An 18,755-nucleotide genomic window follows, 5' to 3' on the forward strand; every position below is an offset into this window, starting at 1 on the left:
CTATTTTGAGGAAAGGAATTACAGCTATTGGAGAATAAAACATTCTAGGACCTGAAAGTGCCCACAATCAGCAACTACAGAAACATTAATAGAGTGGTCAGCTGCTAACACGGCTCTTCCCCGGGTGGAAGGAGCCCTGAGCTTTCTCACCCACGGACAGGAGGCGCCACGAGACAGCAGGCGTGGCAAAGCAGGCAAACACGTCATCGGTGCAGGAGAAGTGGGTGAGGTGGGGCAGGATCACCGACTGGCCCCGGCACTGGCCCCACATGTACACATGCCCGCCCTGGGTCTTGGCCGCCGACGTGTGTGCAGAGTGGCAGGCCGCGATCTCTACGACCCTGGAAAGTTTTAAGAAAAATATGTCATTTCTTTATCACAGAAGCCGAGAGCACACCACACAAGGTAGATAAAGGGGTTGTGCTGACAGCACCACAAAAAACAGCCCAGGATTGAGGGATATTAGTTATCAGGTCATAAGAACACAACTGAAAGGTCACACCAAGAGTACTGTGTTTTTCCCTTGCTTGTTGCCCCACTTCTCATCCTAACCTCATTCTGAATTAGGATAAATAACAAACACTGTTGAGGACAACTTGGAAAAAGGGACTAGAAACTAAAGTAGATGAGGAAAGTGGACAGAAGCAAGATGTCCTGACATTTCCGGGAGACTTAGACAGTAGCAAAAAAAAAAAAAAAAATAGTGTCTTCAAAATACCATTTCCTTGATACAACTTATTCTCTCAACCCCTAAATAAGCACTGGCCTCAGGGTAATGGACTCTGGACATCCTAATCCAAATGGACATCAAGCCAGACCTACATTTCTCAGTATGCTTCTTAGACAAGGTCCTACAACCAGAAGACAACCCTCTAAAACTTAGTGGGTAAGGACTCACAATTTGGCTGAATAAACAAAGCATTATTCTAGTGATATCCATTAAATCAAATCAATATTTAAAGATATTGTCCTTGGGGCGCCTGGGTGGCTCAGTGGGTTAAAGCCTCTTCCTTCGGCTCAGGTCATGATCTCAGGGTCCTGGGATTGAGCCCCACATCGGGCTCTCTGCTCTGCGGGGAGCCTGCTTTCCCTCCTCTCTCTCTGCCTGCCTCTCTGCCTACTTGTGATCTCTGTCTGTCAAATAATTTAAAAAAAAAAAATTTTTTTTAAATTTAAAGATATTGTCCTTTTAAGAGATTTTATTTATTTAGAAGTTGGTTTAGTTGGCTCAACGGAAAAGTCAGAACTACACTCTGAATTTCTATATGGTGACAGACCCTATTTCACTCCCCTACTAGATGGGTCACAGGAAGGCCGTAAGAATTACACCAATACGCATTAATGCCTACCAATCACAGGAGGTTATTTTAGAGAGCTATGTAAGAATCTTATCAACCTCGGGACGCCTGGGTGGCTCAGTTGGTTAAGCGGCTGCCTTCGGCTCAGGTCATGATCCCAGCGTCCTGGGATCGAGTCCCACATCGGGCTCCTTGCTCGGCGGGGAGCCTGCTTCTCCCTCTGCCTCTGTCTGCCTGTGCTCGCTCACTCTCTCTCCCTCTGTCTCTGACAAATAAATAAATAAAATATTAAAAAAAAAAAAAAAAAAAAGAATCTTATCAACCTCATGTTCACTCTGGCTGCTCCTCAAACTCTTATTCAAAATGACAATGTAAAGAGGGTGCCTGGGTGGCTCAGTGGGTTAAGCCTCTGCCTTCAGCTCAGGTCATGATCTCAGGGTCCTGGGATCGAGACCCGCATGAGGCTCTCTGCTTGGCGGGGAGCCTGCTTCCCCCCTCTCTCTCTGCCTGCTTCTCTGCCTACTTGTGACCTCTCTCTGTTAAATAAATAAATAAAATCTTTAAAAAAAAACCAAAAAAAAACAAAAATGACAACGAAAAGAAAAAGAAGAGTTACAAAAGCTAAACCCCATAGCTCAGCACACAGAGCCCCAAGTCCAAAAACATACAAAGAACTCTGAGACACGGTACAGCCCAGTTACCTTTCTTTCTCCACCATGATGTGGGCCGGGCTTAGCAGGTTATTTTTATTGCCAGTTCCCAGCTGCCCATAGGTGTTAGCTCCCCAGGCATAGAGCAAGCCCTCATCTGTTAGTGCTAGAGTGTGTGCATAGCCGCAGACAATCTGCAAGTAAATTTAAATGGTTACCATCAACAGGAAAACGGGAAAGGCAGGAGAAACATCTACTTAAAGACCACAGCCAGCTTCTGCAGAATGCCAATTCATCATCAGTTATGGACTGACATTCTCTGGAACATTAAAAAAGCATTAGAAAAGCCCAAGACTGAGACTCCTAGAGTTTTCCAATCGCTTTTTTTTTTTTTAACTTGTCAAGACTGATGTGTCACCACCATGGTGTTTCTCCTCAACATGGGAATTTAGAGAAGATAAAACTGTAAATGTGGAAGATGAAGGCACACAGTATTGTTCTCCAAGTCAGGGCGGGGGAGCTGGAGGTGAGCAGCGCAACCCAGCACACATACCTGGTTCACACACACGCTGTGCAAAGCCGCCACTCGCACAGGGGTCAGCTGATTGCCATTATTTCCCAAGCCTAGCTGACCATTGCCATTGTAACCCCAGCCATATACCTTAGAGAAAGAAAGGGAGAGAACAGGCTTTTAAAACTGTTAGTAAGAGGGAACATATAAAAACGCCGTTCACCTAAACAAATCAGGTATACTTTTCCACTTCCAACACCCACACTCTATGTGATGCCACAAGGAATCTCCAAACAGAAGATATTTTGGGGGTGGGGATGACAGAATTTGGCATGAGTTCCTATGCTGTCACCTACTGTTTGGATAGCCTTGGGGCAAGTCACTTAATCTTGTTTTATACATGAGGAAGCTGATGCTCATTAACAATTATGAAGCACTTCTTATATGTCAGGACATGATAAAAGGTACTAGGAATAAGTTTTTGGTCACAGTTTAACAGGAAAGATGGACAATTGCAAACTCTTGCAGTCAGGTGGTGAGCACTATCCTAGAGATACAATCAAGTCACTACAAAAGCAGAGCAGAGAAAGGACTTAGCTACAGAAAGATAGCTTAGGAACAACCTTCAGAAAGCAGATTTGAGCAGAGATAAATGGAAGTGAATGTATTCCAGGGAGAGGGCACAGAATGTTCTAGAAGCAGGTTCTAAACATGAGCAGGCAGGCCTAGCAGGACATGTCCAGCACAGTGGCAGGGCTGAAGACTAGAACGAAAAGCAAAGGTCAATGGGGTGAAGTACCGAAACACATACTGGGGAAAGTAGAATGCATCTATGGGCCTTCCACTGAAATATTTCACACATCTTGGAAAGATCGTGCTGGCTTCACATAAAGGGGACCGGACTATCTAAGACTAGAGGCGGGACAGTCATTCAGGAGATATGTGTTTCTCATTAGCACACAGATGAGCCCTGCTGAGGGTCTAAACTAAGGCAAAGACAGGGGGAACCAGAGAGAAGGAACAGACAGGAAAGAGGTTAAGAAGACGATGTAACAGAATGTGGCGACCCCTTCGCTCTCTGGAGTGGGGAGTCATCAGCTGAAAGTAGCGGAGCTGGAGACAGGTTTGCCAGCAGTGGTAAAGGTTTAGAATGGCAAGTGTGGGACACAGGACAAAGCACTGACCAGGAACAGACTATAGGTTTGGTCAAATGAGAAACCTGAAATGTCTGGTGGCACCAGGACAAGGCAGGGCAAACAGATGGATGGGGCTTTTCAGGGCAATGTGACAGAAGGGGAAGGACGACAAGAGAATTTAAGATACAGCAGGAGATGGTTAAAAGCACTTTCCATAACATAAGTGCAACAGGTTTTAACTTTCTGCAGAGAAATTTGGCTATAGCTATCAACAACTTTAATGGCATAACCTCTGACTCAGAAATCTTATTCCTGTGAACTTATTCTACAGAATACTTACAGAAGTGTACAGAGATATACAGTAACACAGGAAGTCAGTGCTACAGTGTTTAAAACAGCAAAAATTTAGAAACATTTGCAATATCCATTACTAGATTTCTGGGTGTGGGTCATCCAATAGGAAAACTAAGTCGCCATTATAATGGAAAGCAGCTATAAATGGTCTGATAATAGATTCAGGTAAACATCTGTCTTGTTAGCAGGAAAGTTGCAGACTAGCAGAGAAGAGCAGTAACCTATAATGATCCCATTTTTATAAAAGACAGTTATATTTACCCATACAGAATTGTTTATAGGGAAAAACCCAAAAGGATATTCATTAAACTATTAACAAGACTGGAGAAAAGGCACTCACTTTTTACTTTATGTGTTTCATCTCCTTTTGTTTGTGAAAATAACCACATAATAATATTTTTTAAATTAAATTTATTTTTAAAAATAAAGGAAAAGTAAAGAATACTGAGATGGAGAATGTCCAATGACTATCCCAAGAAATTCTGAAAACATCCAAGATGACATCAGGATTGATTCAAAAAATAAGTTCACACTTCTGGTGAACATGGCCTGAGGAAGAGACTCATCAAATCACTACGCTGTACACCTGAAACTAATGTAAAATTGTGCACTGACTATACTTCAATTAAAAAAACAAACAAAAACAAGCGCATATATACAGAGAACAGATTGGTGGTTTCTAGAGGTGGGGGCAGAAGAGCACAGGCAAAATGGGTAAAGGGGGGCCAAAAAGTACAAACTACCAGTTATAAAATAAGTAAGTCATCGGGATGTAATGTACAGCATGGTGACTACAGGTAGTAATACTGTATTGCGTATCTGAAAGCTGCTGAGAGAATCATCTTAAAAGTTCTCATCACAAGGAAAAAACTGCATGGTGACAGATATTAACTAGACTTACTGTGGTGATCTTTAATTATATGCAAACATTGAATCATTACACTATACACCTAAAACTAACGTAATGTATGCCAATTATGCCTCAATAAAAATAATTTAAAACAGTAAGTTAACATAGGTGAGTATTCAGAAAACTCCAAAGCACTCTAGCACTGCAATGCATACATACCGCACACATCTGTAACCAAAGACAATCTTTGTGGGGTGCCTGGGTGCCTCAGGTCATGATCTCCAGGTCCTGGTTAAGATTAAGCCCCACCCCCCCCACCACGCCCCACCCCTCCACTTCTTGGCTTCCTGCTCAGCAGGGAGGCTGCTTTGCCCTTGCCCTCTGCCCCTCCCCTGCTTGTGCTCTCACAAGCTCTCTTTCTCTCACTCTCAAATGAATAAAATCTCAAAGACATATCTTTGCATAATTTTTCTCCACTAAGACATTGACAGATTGGTAACAGGCCTATTTAAGTAGAAGTTACAACCAGAATAATTGTGCAGAAATAACCATCAGCTCAAAGGTAGCCACGGTAAAGGATCACTAAAAGTTGAGTTTTTTAAAAGTAGCCAACAACTGGCACAAAAAATTCCGCTCCTGTAAATAGCTTCCTCCTGCCAACAGACTCCAGATGCAGGCGCACTGGAGTCCGTCGCTGCTGACAAACATCACCAGTTAACTTGACAGAGGGCACACTTGATGTCTTCATTGGATAAAAGAGGTAGTATCAAATTCTTCACTACAGAAAATCACAAATACCTATGAACAACAAACTACCTGGGGTCTCACAAAAAAAAAAAAAAAAAACTGAGACATATGAGTATCTTTACTTACAGATTAATCTTAGAATTAAAACTTCATACTGAGGAGCAAACACCCTCTAGGTACACCTCAATCAGTAACCAGTTAACTACCCATGAAACTATAAAACAAAGCACTTTTCCTTCTGTGATCGCATACATGCTCCTCATGCAGAAAATGCTATTTAACGAGAGAGGAGGTGAGGACGGAGGACCGGGGGTGGGGGGAGCGGAGTGCAGAGAGAGCTCACCTCACCATTGTCCAGAACAGCCATGGATGAGGTCTGACCACAAGCAATGCCAACCACCCTCTTAATATGTAAACAGTTTGTAACTTTGCGAGGAGTTGGTTGATTTGTTGTAGATCCTGATCCCACCTGGCCACAGTTGTTATAGCCCCAAGCGAATACCTACACAAAACAAGGGGGAAAGAATGAATTACTAGTAACAGGGTGAACTTTCTACCTCTAACACACATTAATAATCATAAAATAAAAATAAATCCACTTAATGAATACTTACAATGTGCTACATGGCTCTACATACTTTCTGGGCACCACTACCATCTTTAATTTTCACATAGTCATCCTGTATAGTGACCCTGGGCCCCGGGGTAGATACTATTATCACCCACATTTTCTATACGGAAATGGAACCCGAGAGGTTAAGTGGCTTACTTGAGGTTCTACCAAGTAAGCAGTAAACATGGAATGGGAACCCAAGAAGTGTAGCTGTGCTCTTAACCATGACACTGTATTGCCTCTGTCATATGACAGCCATATATGATTTGTCTGGCATCAGTAAGAAATAGAGCATATACCACATAAGTAGCAGGGACAGGAAAAGTCTGCTTAACTCTTTGGACACAGATACTCTTTTTTTTCCTTCACGGGAAGCTTTAAAGCCCTACAATGCTTCTCCCTGTCTCACTAATTGCCAAAACTGAGTATTACATAACCTTTCCTGATGACTCATGGCCATCACAATTATAATTACCAATCACAGTTACAGGTCATAACACTGTAAGGCTCACAAGTACCAAAGAGGTGTCTGTCCCTACAGAAATGACACCAGGTTGCTAGGCTATTCTGGGTACTGTCTTCTCTGAGTTTTCATTCACTGTCAGCTCCAAGCAGCTCCCCTCCTCAAATGCACCCTGCGCACCTTTGGCCTATGATTTGCCATTAGGTGAAAACCAGATTTCTAAAGAGACCCAAATAAATCTCTAAGCTAGTTAAAATCTAGTAACAAAGATGAAAAACAAAACAAAACAAAACAAAAATCACTTCACGTTAATTACCAACTAAGCCTATCAAATAAGAGTGTGACCAGAGAGAAGAATAAGGTGAGGGTGGATGCCAGCAGCCTGGGAAAGAACTTCCTCCAACACTAGAATTTTTAGGAACCCCCACCCCTTTCACTTGCCCTGACAATGGTCCTCCCACACATCCTGAAGTCTGGCTTCCACAATCTTTCCTTGGTCAACACTTCCTATCTCCGCTCACACGTCTGATACTGCCCAAGGCAACCAGAGCAAAACCTATGGCTGGAGCCTTAAAAGAATATGCAGTAGAGGTTCATTTCACAGGTACAAAAGAAATAACTGGCAACACTTCCCGAGAGTGGGTTCACAGGAGCATCTGGTATAATAAGGCAAATATTTAGCACAATTATCCAAAGTAGCATACTGGCTTACAGTTAAATAAACCAGGATTCCAGGCTGTACAAATTAGGGAATTCTAATTTTAATATTCTTCTGGCACTTCTTCTCAAGTATCTCAAGCCCCTTGCAGTGCAGCTGCCTTTTATGTAAAAATGAGGACTAGGGTTCCAATAATCAAAATCAGAGCAGCAAACTACGGATTTGGGGCACAAGACCCAGGTGCTAGGCCTAGTCCCAGCACATCCCAGCCGTGAAACCTTGATCTCATTCAGTTTCTCTGGTTTCTTCACCCGTAACCTGCCCCACATAATAAAATCACTGTTAACATCACTGACGGATTTTAAACGGGAGAACAGAATGATCTGTGCTTTAGGAGTCACAGGGAGTATGGGCACCTGGATGGTGCAATCAGTTGGGCATCTGACGCTTGGGTCAGGATCTCAGGGTCCCTAGATTGAGCCCCACATTGGACTCCTTGCTCGGTGTGGAGTCTGCTTGATATTCTCTCTCCTCCCTCTGCCCCTCTCACTCATGCTCTAAAATAAATAAATCAATCTTAAAAAAAAAAAAAAATTACAGGGAGCAGAAAAGTAGTAATACTTAACAGGTAGACCAATTAAAAAGCTATAGAATAAAAGAGACCATGGTAATAGCCCAGGCTGACAGCAAGGTCTGACCTAAGGTTATAGAGATAAAGAGAAACAAAATGAGACAAAAGATTAGAAGGTAGAATCAATAAGATCAGAAAACTTTATGATAAGTAAGCAAAGAACTTGGGGGTGAAAAAGTGGTACAGTAACCTATTGGAATGTTGGTAAAGTTATTTTCTATGACATCATTACATTTGCCAAAAAACAAAACAGACCGTAATGGATGGGGTAGTTAAAAAACAAAAACTAAAGGACAGACACTGTCATACACATCTGATTTACAGTCTTAGCAAAGAGCAGGAGACTCAACTGCCTTAAGGCTTAGTCTACTGCTATCAAAAGGGTGGTCCTCATCCCATAGGTTATATTAGAAAAAGAGTGTGTTCCCACATGTTTTTAGTTGTACACATAGGGTTACTATGTTTACACTATCCCAGATATAAATAGGGTCATTATTTACTTTTTAGGTTGTTAGCAAAAGGTGTTAACAGCCTAAATATCCATCAACAGATAAATGGACAAACAAAATATGGCATACACATATACAGAGTATTATTCAGCCTTAAAAAGGAGAGAAATTCTGATACATACGCCAAAACGGACACACCCTGACAACATTATGCTCAGTGAAATAAGGCAGTCATAAAGGACGAACACTGCATGGTTCCACTGCAATGAGCTACCCAGAGCTGTCAGACTCATGGAGACAAAATGGTGTTCACCCGGGGCTGGGAGGGAGAAGGAGAGCTAGTCTGGTAGGTGCAGCTTCGGCTCTGCAAGATAGAGTTCTGCAGACGGATGGTGATGCTGGTTGCATAACAATATGAATATACTTAATGTCACTGAACTGACATTCAATAGATCACATGGATATAAAAATACATACACATATTTTATAAAAATATAAAATTTGCCATCCTAACCCATTTTAAGTGGTTAAAGAGACCATGGCAATAGTCCAGGCATATGATAAAATGGTTGCAGGAAGTGGCTCTCACACATCCTGAGGCCTGGCTTCCACAATTCTTAAAAATAGCTAAGACAGCAATTTTATATTACGTGTATTTTACCACAGTTTAAAAATAAAGAATAAAAGCAGGGTACTTACCTCTCCATCAGCTGCCAGAGCCATTGAATGATGTGAGCCACAAGCTACTTCAACCACTTGCTTGATCAAGAGATTGGTACAGACTTGGATGGGAGCAATGCCTTGGTTGGTCGTCCCATTCCCAAGCTGGCTATATCCATTGTGGCCCCAGGCATAAACAACTCCATCTATACGAGATGGCCACACACAAAGAATCAACTCCAAGAAGGAATGGTAAGTCCTGTACTTTCTTTCCCAGACTCTGCACAACTTATTCTCCACCTTAATTTCTTTCACACTGCCTCCTTCTCCCTATAAAGTAACCACTGATGAAGGGAAGGGAAAGAGGGACAGATGAGGAAACCAGATAGAAAAACCTAGAATCATTCAAGAAAGGACCTGACACTAATAAGAGATCAGCTTTATGGTCAAAAGTCAGTTTGATATACAAAATTAGACCATCTGAACACAGTGATTCATCTCAGTAGTTTCCGTTATCAGGTACCAAGCAAAAGGCAAAAGACATAAGAAAGCTCACCATTATCATTCTTTACTATCATTTTACCAAATACCAAGTCTCAGGGAACCACTGAGGGTGTGTGTGTGTGTGTGTGTGTGTGTGTGTGTGTGTGTATGCATGCATTGTGCACACACAACTCTCACAAAGTACAGAGGAAAGAGGTATAATTTTTGTATAAACTACACACAAAAATGCAAGAGCTTTCCTCCTGCAGACTATAATTGGCAAAAATCTGGCTCCATTTTTCTCTAATGACTTTATCTTTTTGAGACTCTGACAGAGGTAACTTCTTTGTTTCCTCTCTAGAAGTAACACTATTTTGTGCATTTCCTTCTACAGCAAGCCTAAGTGTCAAGAGCAGAGATCTCCAAGTTACACACTCTCCTCGTATCTTTCCCATGGTAATAAAACATCCTGCCCTATTAAGGACAATCTAGGCCTGGAAATGATGATATCCAAGAGCAAAGCAGAAATCTAAGTGTTATTGTCAGGCTGCTGTCTCGTTGAAATGGTCCCTAAGCAACCAGGGAAAGGTAGGTTTCTGATTATCTAATCTAGAATCTAATCTTCTGTTTCTCACAAGAGGTTTTCCCTATTACAAAAATTGTGACAGAAACCATAAATGGGAAAATTCATCCTAAAAAGAATGACGCTATAGATTGAAAAAGTGTAACACCTAAAAAAAAAAGTCCATGATATTATGTTAAAGTTATATCAGGTCATAGAAATGTCCAAACTTATAAGTGTTTTCATTCCTAAGAGACAGAAAAATAGACCTGAACAGATCAAAATATAGCCCTTGTTCTTGGACAGTAACACTCAGTATCAAAAAGATGGTAGTTTTTCCTATGCAAATATATAAATTTGAAATAAGAGCAATAAAATGACTTAAGTTACTTTCTGGAACTAGACAAACTGATTAGAAAGTTCAGTGGTAAGAACACAAGAATAAATAGAAAAATTCAAAGAAAAGAAGTGAGAGGACAGCTGGCTCTACCAGTTATTAAAACCTATGAAAAGTTTCTAAAACTAAAATTAATATTAGGACATGAACAGATAGACAAACCAGTGAAATGGAACTGAAGCTCTAGAAATAAACCAACTGCATACAGAAATAAAAGCTATGTCATTTTGGGAAGAAAGGACTTTTTACAAGTTGGTTGAAATAATTGGTTATGTTGAAAAATGAGATTCATTCCTCATACCACGATAACTTCCTAGTGAATCAAATATTTAAATGTGAAAAATAAAACTATACAATGGGTATTAAGGAGGGCACGTATTGCATGGGGCACTGGGTGTTACAGGCAAACAATGAATCATGGAACGCTGTATCAAAAACTAATGATGTACTGTATGCTGACTAATATAATACAATTTAAAAAAATAAAACTATACGAGAATTAGAAGGAAAGAATTGGCGAATTCTTCCATAATCTGGGAATAGGGAAACTTTCCTATGACTCAAAATCTAGAAGCAATAAAAAGAGTGATAAATCCACTTAATATGTTTTTTAAAACTTTACATGGAAAAAAACACCATGAACAAAGAAAAAAATGAAATATTAGGGAAAAATACTTATAATTTATATTACTAGGAGATAATGTCTGTATAATAAAAAAAGCTTCTAAAAATATAAAAGAAAAAGACCGAGAACCCTCTAGAAATATGAGCTGATGGTTCACAATGAAAGAAATGTACATGACTCCTAACCATACGACAAGATACTCACCCTCACTCTTAAGAGGAAAAATGCAAATTCAGAAGCTGGGACTCCTACTCACCAAAGCTACCACCTAGCTTCTATTCTACCATTGCCAGAAGCCCGCCATGTCAGTAACAAAGACTAATGCCGAGTCCCTGGCACAGCATCACCCTTTTAAAGAGACTGACTACCTACTTCGTAATAGCTGACTAGTACCAAGCTGACTCCAATTGACTCTTTCCATCCTGGAAGGAGCAGCCATTCGTACTAACAGAAATCAACACATAATTGGGATAAAGGTTTCCTGCACACAGGGCCTGAGCTAGCACAGCTATACGAGGGCTTATAGAGTACTTGACCCCGCAAAACCACTCATTAGACCAAGGCAAAAGAGGTGCAGCAGTGCTCACATGACCACGGGGCTTCCGGTCCTATCTCATGAACAGCAACGTGCAACAGATGCCAGCTGGACACAGCGATGACAAGCCGGCTGAAGGTAGAGCTAAGGCATCAGCCTCACCATGTGAGGACGGGACGCTAAGCTCCAAGGTACAGATTCTAAACCAATGACCACTAAATGGTGCTGTTTCCCTAAGAGGTAGAGTACGTGGGTCCCGGAACCACAGTGGATTATATGAGTGACCCTACTGACCATCACTCCCAGGGACCGACTTGGGGAATCTGTGCTTCCTGTCCCTGAAATTAGAGGTTCTGTAGGTTTAGAAGTCCTGGTTCCCTAAGTAGAAACACTTCCACTAACGGACACGGCAAGAATTCCACTGAATGGCACTCTGTGTTCCTCTAGTCAAAGGATCAAAAGGAAAAAAAAGGAGTCACCCTGTTGGCAGGGGCAACTGACCCAGTCAGTGGGAAGAGGAAGGACTGCTGGTATATACTGGGGGCAAAAGAGGAATATGCTTGGCAAGGAGGTGAAAGGTGGGACTTTGGGTGCCCACTTGCCCAACAGTGATGGCAAATGGAAATGCACAGTAGCCATAGCCAGAGTACAGCATGGTTAGGGGCTTGCATCCCTCAAGCATGAGCATCTAGGTCACACAATTAGGTTAGCCCCCTGGGCCAGATGCTACCCAAATAAGAAGGGAACCTAGAAGGAGCAGTAAAGGATGGAGGAGCTGAGTATCCATGTGGCCATGAGACTAGCTGCGGCAGGAGGCAGTGAATTATCCCACCAGGAGTCTTCACTAAGTCTTCCCTAGGAAAAGAGGCCCTCCAGAACCCTGGAGGAGCTATTCCCAAAACCTGTCAGAAGACATGGATCTGAGCAGTGCATGGAAAAGAATGAATGAATGCTGTCCTGTGTCACCCAGATGCTCCCTCGGAATTAAGGACCTTATTCTCCAGATGCTGGGACTGCTGCCAGCTGCTGTTCTCAGCCATTGGTCCTCTCCAGATTTGCCCTTGGCAATCACCTTCTTGTGATTATTATTATTACATTATTATTATTATTATTACTATTATCACATTATTTTACTATCTTAAAATAGTATATATGTATACATGTTTCTTCCCTTTTTACTTGATGAAGCATAGGAAGAGTGAGCTTCCTGAGATGGCTCTTAGTCCCAGCTCCCCAGGAGGCTTTCAAAGCAACCCCATCCAACCCCATAACTTCCCCAGCCCTGCTCTTGCCACACAGTCTCTGACGGACCAAGGATCAAGCTTCAGAATCATGTCAGGGTGAAGAGATGAGCAAAATTACCAACGGATGAAACAGTGAAACCAACTAGGATAGAAGGGAAAGTGGGGAGTGGGAAGGGCCCAGGAAAGGGCAAACAGAGAGAGAGGAAGCAAGGAAGCATTCCATAAAGTTCTGACCTTTAAGGAAACCCAGCCTTCAGAGACTAGAAGTAGAGTTGGAGGAGTGGTCAGAAACAACTAATTTTATAAGTAATCTAATTTAATATTGCTTCAGAAGACAGAAAGAAATACACAAGCTCTAGGTCTATGTGTAAAGTAATAAACAAAATGAATACTGATCTTCAGAGTATCACCAGATGGGACTAGATTTTTTTTTTTTTTTTTTTTTTGAGGAAAGGCAGACTGCCACATAGCACCTTGTTTGGCTGTGTCTAGGGTCTTGGAAGCTTGACTACCCTATGTTCTCCTACAAATGGACTTTGAGAGCTTGTTTGGAGGTTCTAGTGGGGAGTGCAGCTACGTATGCCCCGGACTTCCTCTACTGGGGAAGGCAGTCCTCTCCAACTGAGCACACAGCTTCAGGAGGGACGTGCATGGAGCAGTGAAGGAGGAAGGGGACACCCACCTACCTAGCCAGAGCAGCTGTATCAACCCTGGTGATCAACAGGGTGACAGATGTGGCAGCCAGATCATGCTCACATCCTAGATTTTCAATTTAATAATGTAGCACTGACCTTTTAGAAAGAGCACAAAAGTCAGTGAAGTGTGGAAAATTGAACATGTTTTTATATTTACTCCTTCCTTAAAACCTACCGAAATATAGTGAAGGGAGCAATTTTTTTTAAAAAAAAAAGGCATAAACGATCAAGGACAGAAAAGAACAATAAACAAGAAAATACAATAGGAGAGATGATGACAAAATTTTGGAAGACGGAAGGCAGATAGATGTGGTTAGTAACGCCACTGACCGGAGAAGATGATACCTACATCTGCAAAAGAAGCAGCCAATTACAACTGGGATCTCAGGAAGGCCCAGGGATTGGAGGGACCCAACACCACAGGAGATGTAAGGGCAGGTGTAACCAAAAACAGAAGCACTTAGACCCCAAATCCTTATCCTCTTGCTGTGGGGTCAGACAACTACCCCTTCCCAACACTGGTATAAGACAAAAGACCTACAGCATTTACTTACTGTGAATTTCTTACTGTAACTGCCCTGAAGCCCACTTTCTTTTGCCCAACCTCCCTCCCTTCCTTCTCCCACATAACACAACAAAGAAAATGAGCTAGGAAAATAATCCAGAGAGGCCCTGATGACAGCCTTGAGGCACCGTAGTGAGGAAAGAAGTGGAAGGCCACATAGTGAATAGTAAGATCCCTGTCCTTCCCCTGCTCATGGAAACCTGTCAAAAAAAAAAAAAAAAAAAACCTGTCCAGGTCAGGAATCTGGAAGGTTCCACTCTACAGAAGCTCATATACTGACACTGAGAGAATCCCTAATGAAACAGTCGCTATCTGCCTGAAGTGAAGCTTGGCACTTGAGAAGCCCATGAATTCAGTGTTCCCCGCACGTGTATAGGCACATGGGTCTCACCTGCAGACAGACAGCCAAGATCACCAAACATTTCAAGAAAGCCCCTAACAAGGAAAGTCAGAGACCGGGGCACCTGGCTGGCTCAGTGGGTTAAAACCTCTGCCTTCAGCTCAGGTCGTGATCCCAGGGCCCTGGGATGAGTCCCGCATCGTGCTCTCTGCTCAGCAGAGAACCTGCTTCCCTTCCTCTCTCTCTGCCTGCCTTTCTGCCCACCTGTGGTCTCTGTCTGTCAAATAAATAAATACAATCTAAAAAAAGAAGAAAAAAAAAGAAAAGTCAGAGACCAAAACAAATTAAGGAGAAAGAAAAAAATCTGGGAGGGGAAGAAAAAGAAACACTGCAGAGAACAGAAGACAACATGAAAGTAACCCACGACAACCTCAAAGAGAAGTCAGTGAATCCATGACACAAGGACAGGAGGCGCAAGAAAGGCACACTGAGAGAACAAGGAAGAGAACAGGAAAATGTAACAGCAGAAACGTGAAAATCTGACATCAGAGTTGTAAGATAAAGTTGAAGAAATTTCCCAAAAAGTAAAAAGGAAACAAAATATAAAAAAGAGGTTCAGATCAGAATCCTTTAACTTCCTTCTAAGAAACATTCCAAAAAAAAGAGAACAGAGAAAACAAAGAAGGGACATTATCCATGAACTATAACAAGAAAATAATCCAGGACACCTGAGTGGCTCAGTTGGTTAAGCGACTGCCTTTGGCTCAAGTCATGATCCTGGAGTCCCAGATCAAGTCCCGCATTGGGCTCCCTGCTCAGTGGGGAGTCTACTTCTCCCTTTGACCCTTCCCCTTCTCATGCTCTCTCTCAATCTCTCTCTCTTTCTCTCTCAAATAAATTAAAAAAAAATAAAAAATAAATGAAATAAAATAATCTAGACATGAAGGAATTTCCAAACTGAAGAGTCAACAGAATGATCAATACAATAAATTAAAAACTGGGGTCCCTGGGTGGCTCAGCTGGTTAAATGCCTGCCGTTGGTAGATCATAGTTCCGGGGCCCTGGGATCGAGCCCCAGTGAGGCTCCCTGCTCAGCAGGTAGTCTGCTTCTTCCTTCTTCCCCCCTGCTCATGATCTCTCTCACTCTCTCACTCATGCATGCATGCTCTCTCTCATAAAATCTTTTAATTAATTAAAAATTACCCACACCAGAGTACATAACCATGATATTTTTCAGAAAACTGGGAATAAAGAAAAGATCTTAAACCTTCCAAAGAGGAAAAAACGGTCATATGCAAAAATAGCTAAAGACAGAATGGCATCAGAATCTCAAGAGCAACCCTGATTTGAGAGGTGTGACGACTTTAAAATTTGGAAATAGGATTTTTAATCATGAATTTTAAGCCCAGCCAAACCACTGAGCAACTGCATGCATAAAATGAAGACATTTTAAGAGAATGTCTCGAAGATTTCTCTCACACCACCTTCCTTGGGAAGCTACCAGAGAATCTGTTTCATCCAAATAAGGGTATAATCTAAGGAAGAAGACACAGGGGCACAAGAAATAGGGGATCTAGAAAGGACAAAGGTGAGGGGACTTCCACAGATAACAGTGAATGAGGTTCTAGGTTGAGAACTGGGCAGCAGGCCTACAGTGACCAGTCCTGGCTGGAACATGGGGATGGAGGGCTCCAGAGACAAACAGACAAATCAGAAGTGCTGAGATACATATACTGCTCTACTGATGCATTTGGACATAATGACAGCCCTACAGAAAAATAAATGAATGAATCCCAGGAAAACAAACAGTTGTACAGAAGGTGGTGGCTCAGCCAAAAATCCCTGTTACAGTCTCTTAATAATGTAAACACTGAATATCGACCTAACCAAAATGGTGGTATTGCTATACTGAAAGGACTAAAGGAGGAAAAGAAGGGGAAAGAAAGCTAACTTCTATCAGCCATGATAAAAAGTGGAAGAATAAGATCTAAAATTGAAAATTCACAAAGAAAGTGTATGTGTATTAATTTAAAAATCAAGATTAAATGTGAAGAAACACTTGAAGGGATTAAAAGTGGTTCCTTCTGAAGGGTAGTTTCTAAGACTGAGGAGGGGTGAAGCAGAGGTCCTTCTGTTTTTTACTAAAATCCATACACTACTTGATGGTTTGAAGTGTTTTAAATGGTTTAATTTGTTTTACAACTATTTGTTCGTAATACGTATACAATATGCACAAATATATGTGCTATACATACACTGATACATTATGTAGGATACATTTAAAGTATATCGTATAAAATGTATTATAACAATCAAAACGGAATTAAAGAAAAATATTCCCACAAGAAAATCAGTTATTTTATTTGTATTTTTATGTTTTATGTTTACTTATGTTTATATCATTATAACACTCAAGATAGTTAAGACTACACGATCTGGACTCTGCAAATAATTCCAAGAGCTGTAATTTCCTAAGGTCACCACTTTGAAGAAAACCAAGAATTTAAATATATATGTTTTAGGGGTGCCTGGGTGGCTCTATCGGTTAAGAATCCAACTCTTTGGGGGCTGGGTGACTCAGTCATTGGGCGTCTGCTTTCAGCACAGATCCTGATCCCAGTGTCCTAGGATCGAGCCCTGGATTGGGTTCCCTACTCAGCAAGAAGCCTGCTTCTCTCTCTCCCACTCCCCCTTCTTGTGTTCCCTCTCCGGCTGTCTATCTGTCAAACACATAAATAAAATCTTTAAAAAAACAAAAACAAGAATCCAACTCTTGATTTCAGCTCTGGTCATGATCTCAGGGTCGTGAGATCAAGCCCGGTATTGGGTTTCAAGCTCGGCGGAGAGCCTACCTGAGATTCTGTCTCTCCCTCGCCCTCTTCCCCTCCCCCCACTCACACATGAATGTGCACACACGCTCTCTCAAGTAATCTTTATTTTAAAAATAAATAATATAAATGTATACATTTTAGTGTGCTTGCTCTAAAAAACTGTCCCAGTGTTTTACAGTCAGATATCAGTAACCAGTTAAAAGTGGTATTTGTTAGGAAAAAATCAAATCATTAGGTCATGAGAGATGACAAGCAGAACCAGTCAGCAAAGTAGTAACTGCCTGAGAGAGCCAGTGTGATGCCAGACAGCACAGTTACACAACACGGGAAGTGAGATCATCACTTCATTACGCTCAACACCAGTTATATTCTCACTAGACAATCACACTCAGATCTGGATCTCACAGCTTGAGAAAGATGCAGACAACTTGGAGTGGATTCAGATATGAATTAAAGGCAATTAAAAAGCTCAATACTAAGACCTCTGGCAATATCCAAGGAAGCTGATTCCTCAGTCTGGAGAGAGAAAGAGAAGCAAATAAAAAGCTTCCCCACAGAAAGCAGAGGGTCTCTGCTAGAGAAAGAGTTAACATGCTTAAAATATTAAGGAAGAATTTAGGGTATATAGAACCTATTTTTCAGAGTCCTGGTTGTCCACAGTGCAGATAAATTACTAAAGAAGAACGTTACAGTGTCCTTCTTCAGTGATAGGAGAAGTAAAAGGAGTAAAATCTATCCCACATTCTTTCCAGATGGCACACACATGAATGTCAGGGAATAAACGAAGATTTCTTAAATTTGAGATTCAGGAACTACACAATAAAAGGAAAACCAGAATTATGTGTGTTTATAAAAATGTGCCAAATAAACCCCAAAAGTTGCCTTGCTACCATAAATCCACTGAAAAATTAGGCTGAAGGACTACTTCATTTGCTACATCTAATCTTTAACGACTTTACATTAGTATGCTAACGTTTGCTTAATTTGCAAGCAATATAATATTATGGCTGCTCCAGAATTAACCTGAAGTGCTTAACAGTTTGGTATAGTTCTCAGAAATTAAGAAATAAACCATTCGAAATTATTTCATATGGCCCCACCTCCCCTTAGCTCAGAATTAACGCTTGATTTCCCACAATGTGAAAAGCTGGCTTTGTTCCCTCTTTACCTTCAGTGCTGAGAAGGACATGTGGTCCACTCCCATAACTAAGGCTTTTAATCTTCTTTCCACATAAGGCTTCTAGCTTTTTGGGTACAAGCGTACTCTGGTTATCTCCAGTTCCTAGACAGTTACTATAGTTCAGGCCAAATACAAAGACCTAGAAAACAAATAGTTTTGTCTGAGTCACTTGGCCTAAAGTTACACAAAGGCTCCCTTCTCCACTCTGAAAATAAGACACACTCAAGTTCAGTGTGACAGCTCAGTAGGTAGGAAAAGACGGATCGCATTAAGAAAAT

The 18,755-nt window shown here is 41.5% G+C and overlaps 1 protein-coding gene across 9 annotated transcripts in view; it reads right to left on the minus strand.

Annotated features, from left to right (window-relative positions):
• RCBTB1 (RCC1 and BTB domain containing protein 1) overlaps positions 1 to 18,755 on the minus strand; it is a 62,563-nt gene that overhangs the window by 26,513 nt on the left and 17,295 nt on the right. For 6 of the 9 annotated variants that reach the window (XR_004384618.1, XR_004384619.1, XM_032874060.1 and 3 more), the window contains exons 4-9: positions 18,466 to 18,616; positions 9,060 to 9,226; positions 5,890 to 6,048; positions 2,502 to 2,609; positions 2,000 to 2,142; positions 151 to 341 (exon numbers count right to left, since the gene is read on the minus strand). Coding sequence is in view for 7 of the 9 variants with exons in the window: in XM_032874060.1 (XP_032729951.1) it covers positions 151 to 341; positions 2,000 to 2,142; positions 2,502 to 2,609; positions 5,890 to 6,048; positions 9,060 to 9,226; positions 18,466 to 18,616 (919 nt within the window). In the remaining 2 variants the exon portion in view is untranslated. Of the gene's footprint in view, positions 1 to 150; positions 342 to 1,999; positions 2,143 to 2,501; positions 2,610 to 5,889; positions 6,049 to 9,059; positions 9,227 to 18,465; positions 18,617 to 18,755 lie in introns of those variants that run through there. The other 3 variants (XM_032874062.1, XM_032874064.1, XM_032874063.1) reach the window with 3 other exon arrangements.

This window comes from Lontra canadensis, unplaced genomic scaffold, assembly GCF_010015895.1.
Source record: "Lontra canadensis isolate GAN:19392208 unplaced genomic scaffold, GSC_riverotter_1.0 scaffold51, whole genome shotgun sequence".
NCBI classification, from domain to species: domain Eukaryota; kingdom Metazoa; phylum Chordata; class Mammalia; order Carnivora; family Mustelidae; genus Lontra; species Lontra canadensis.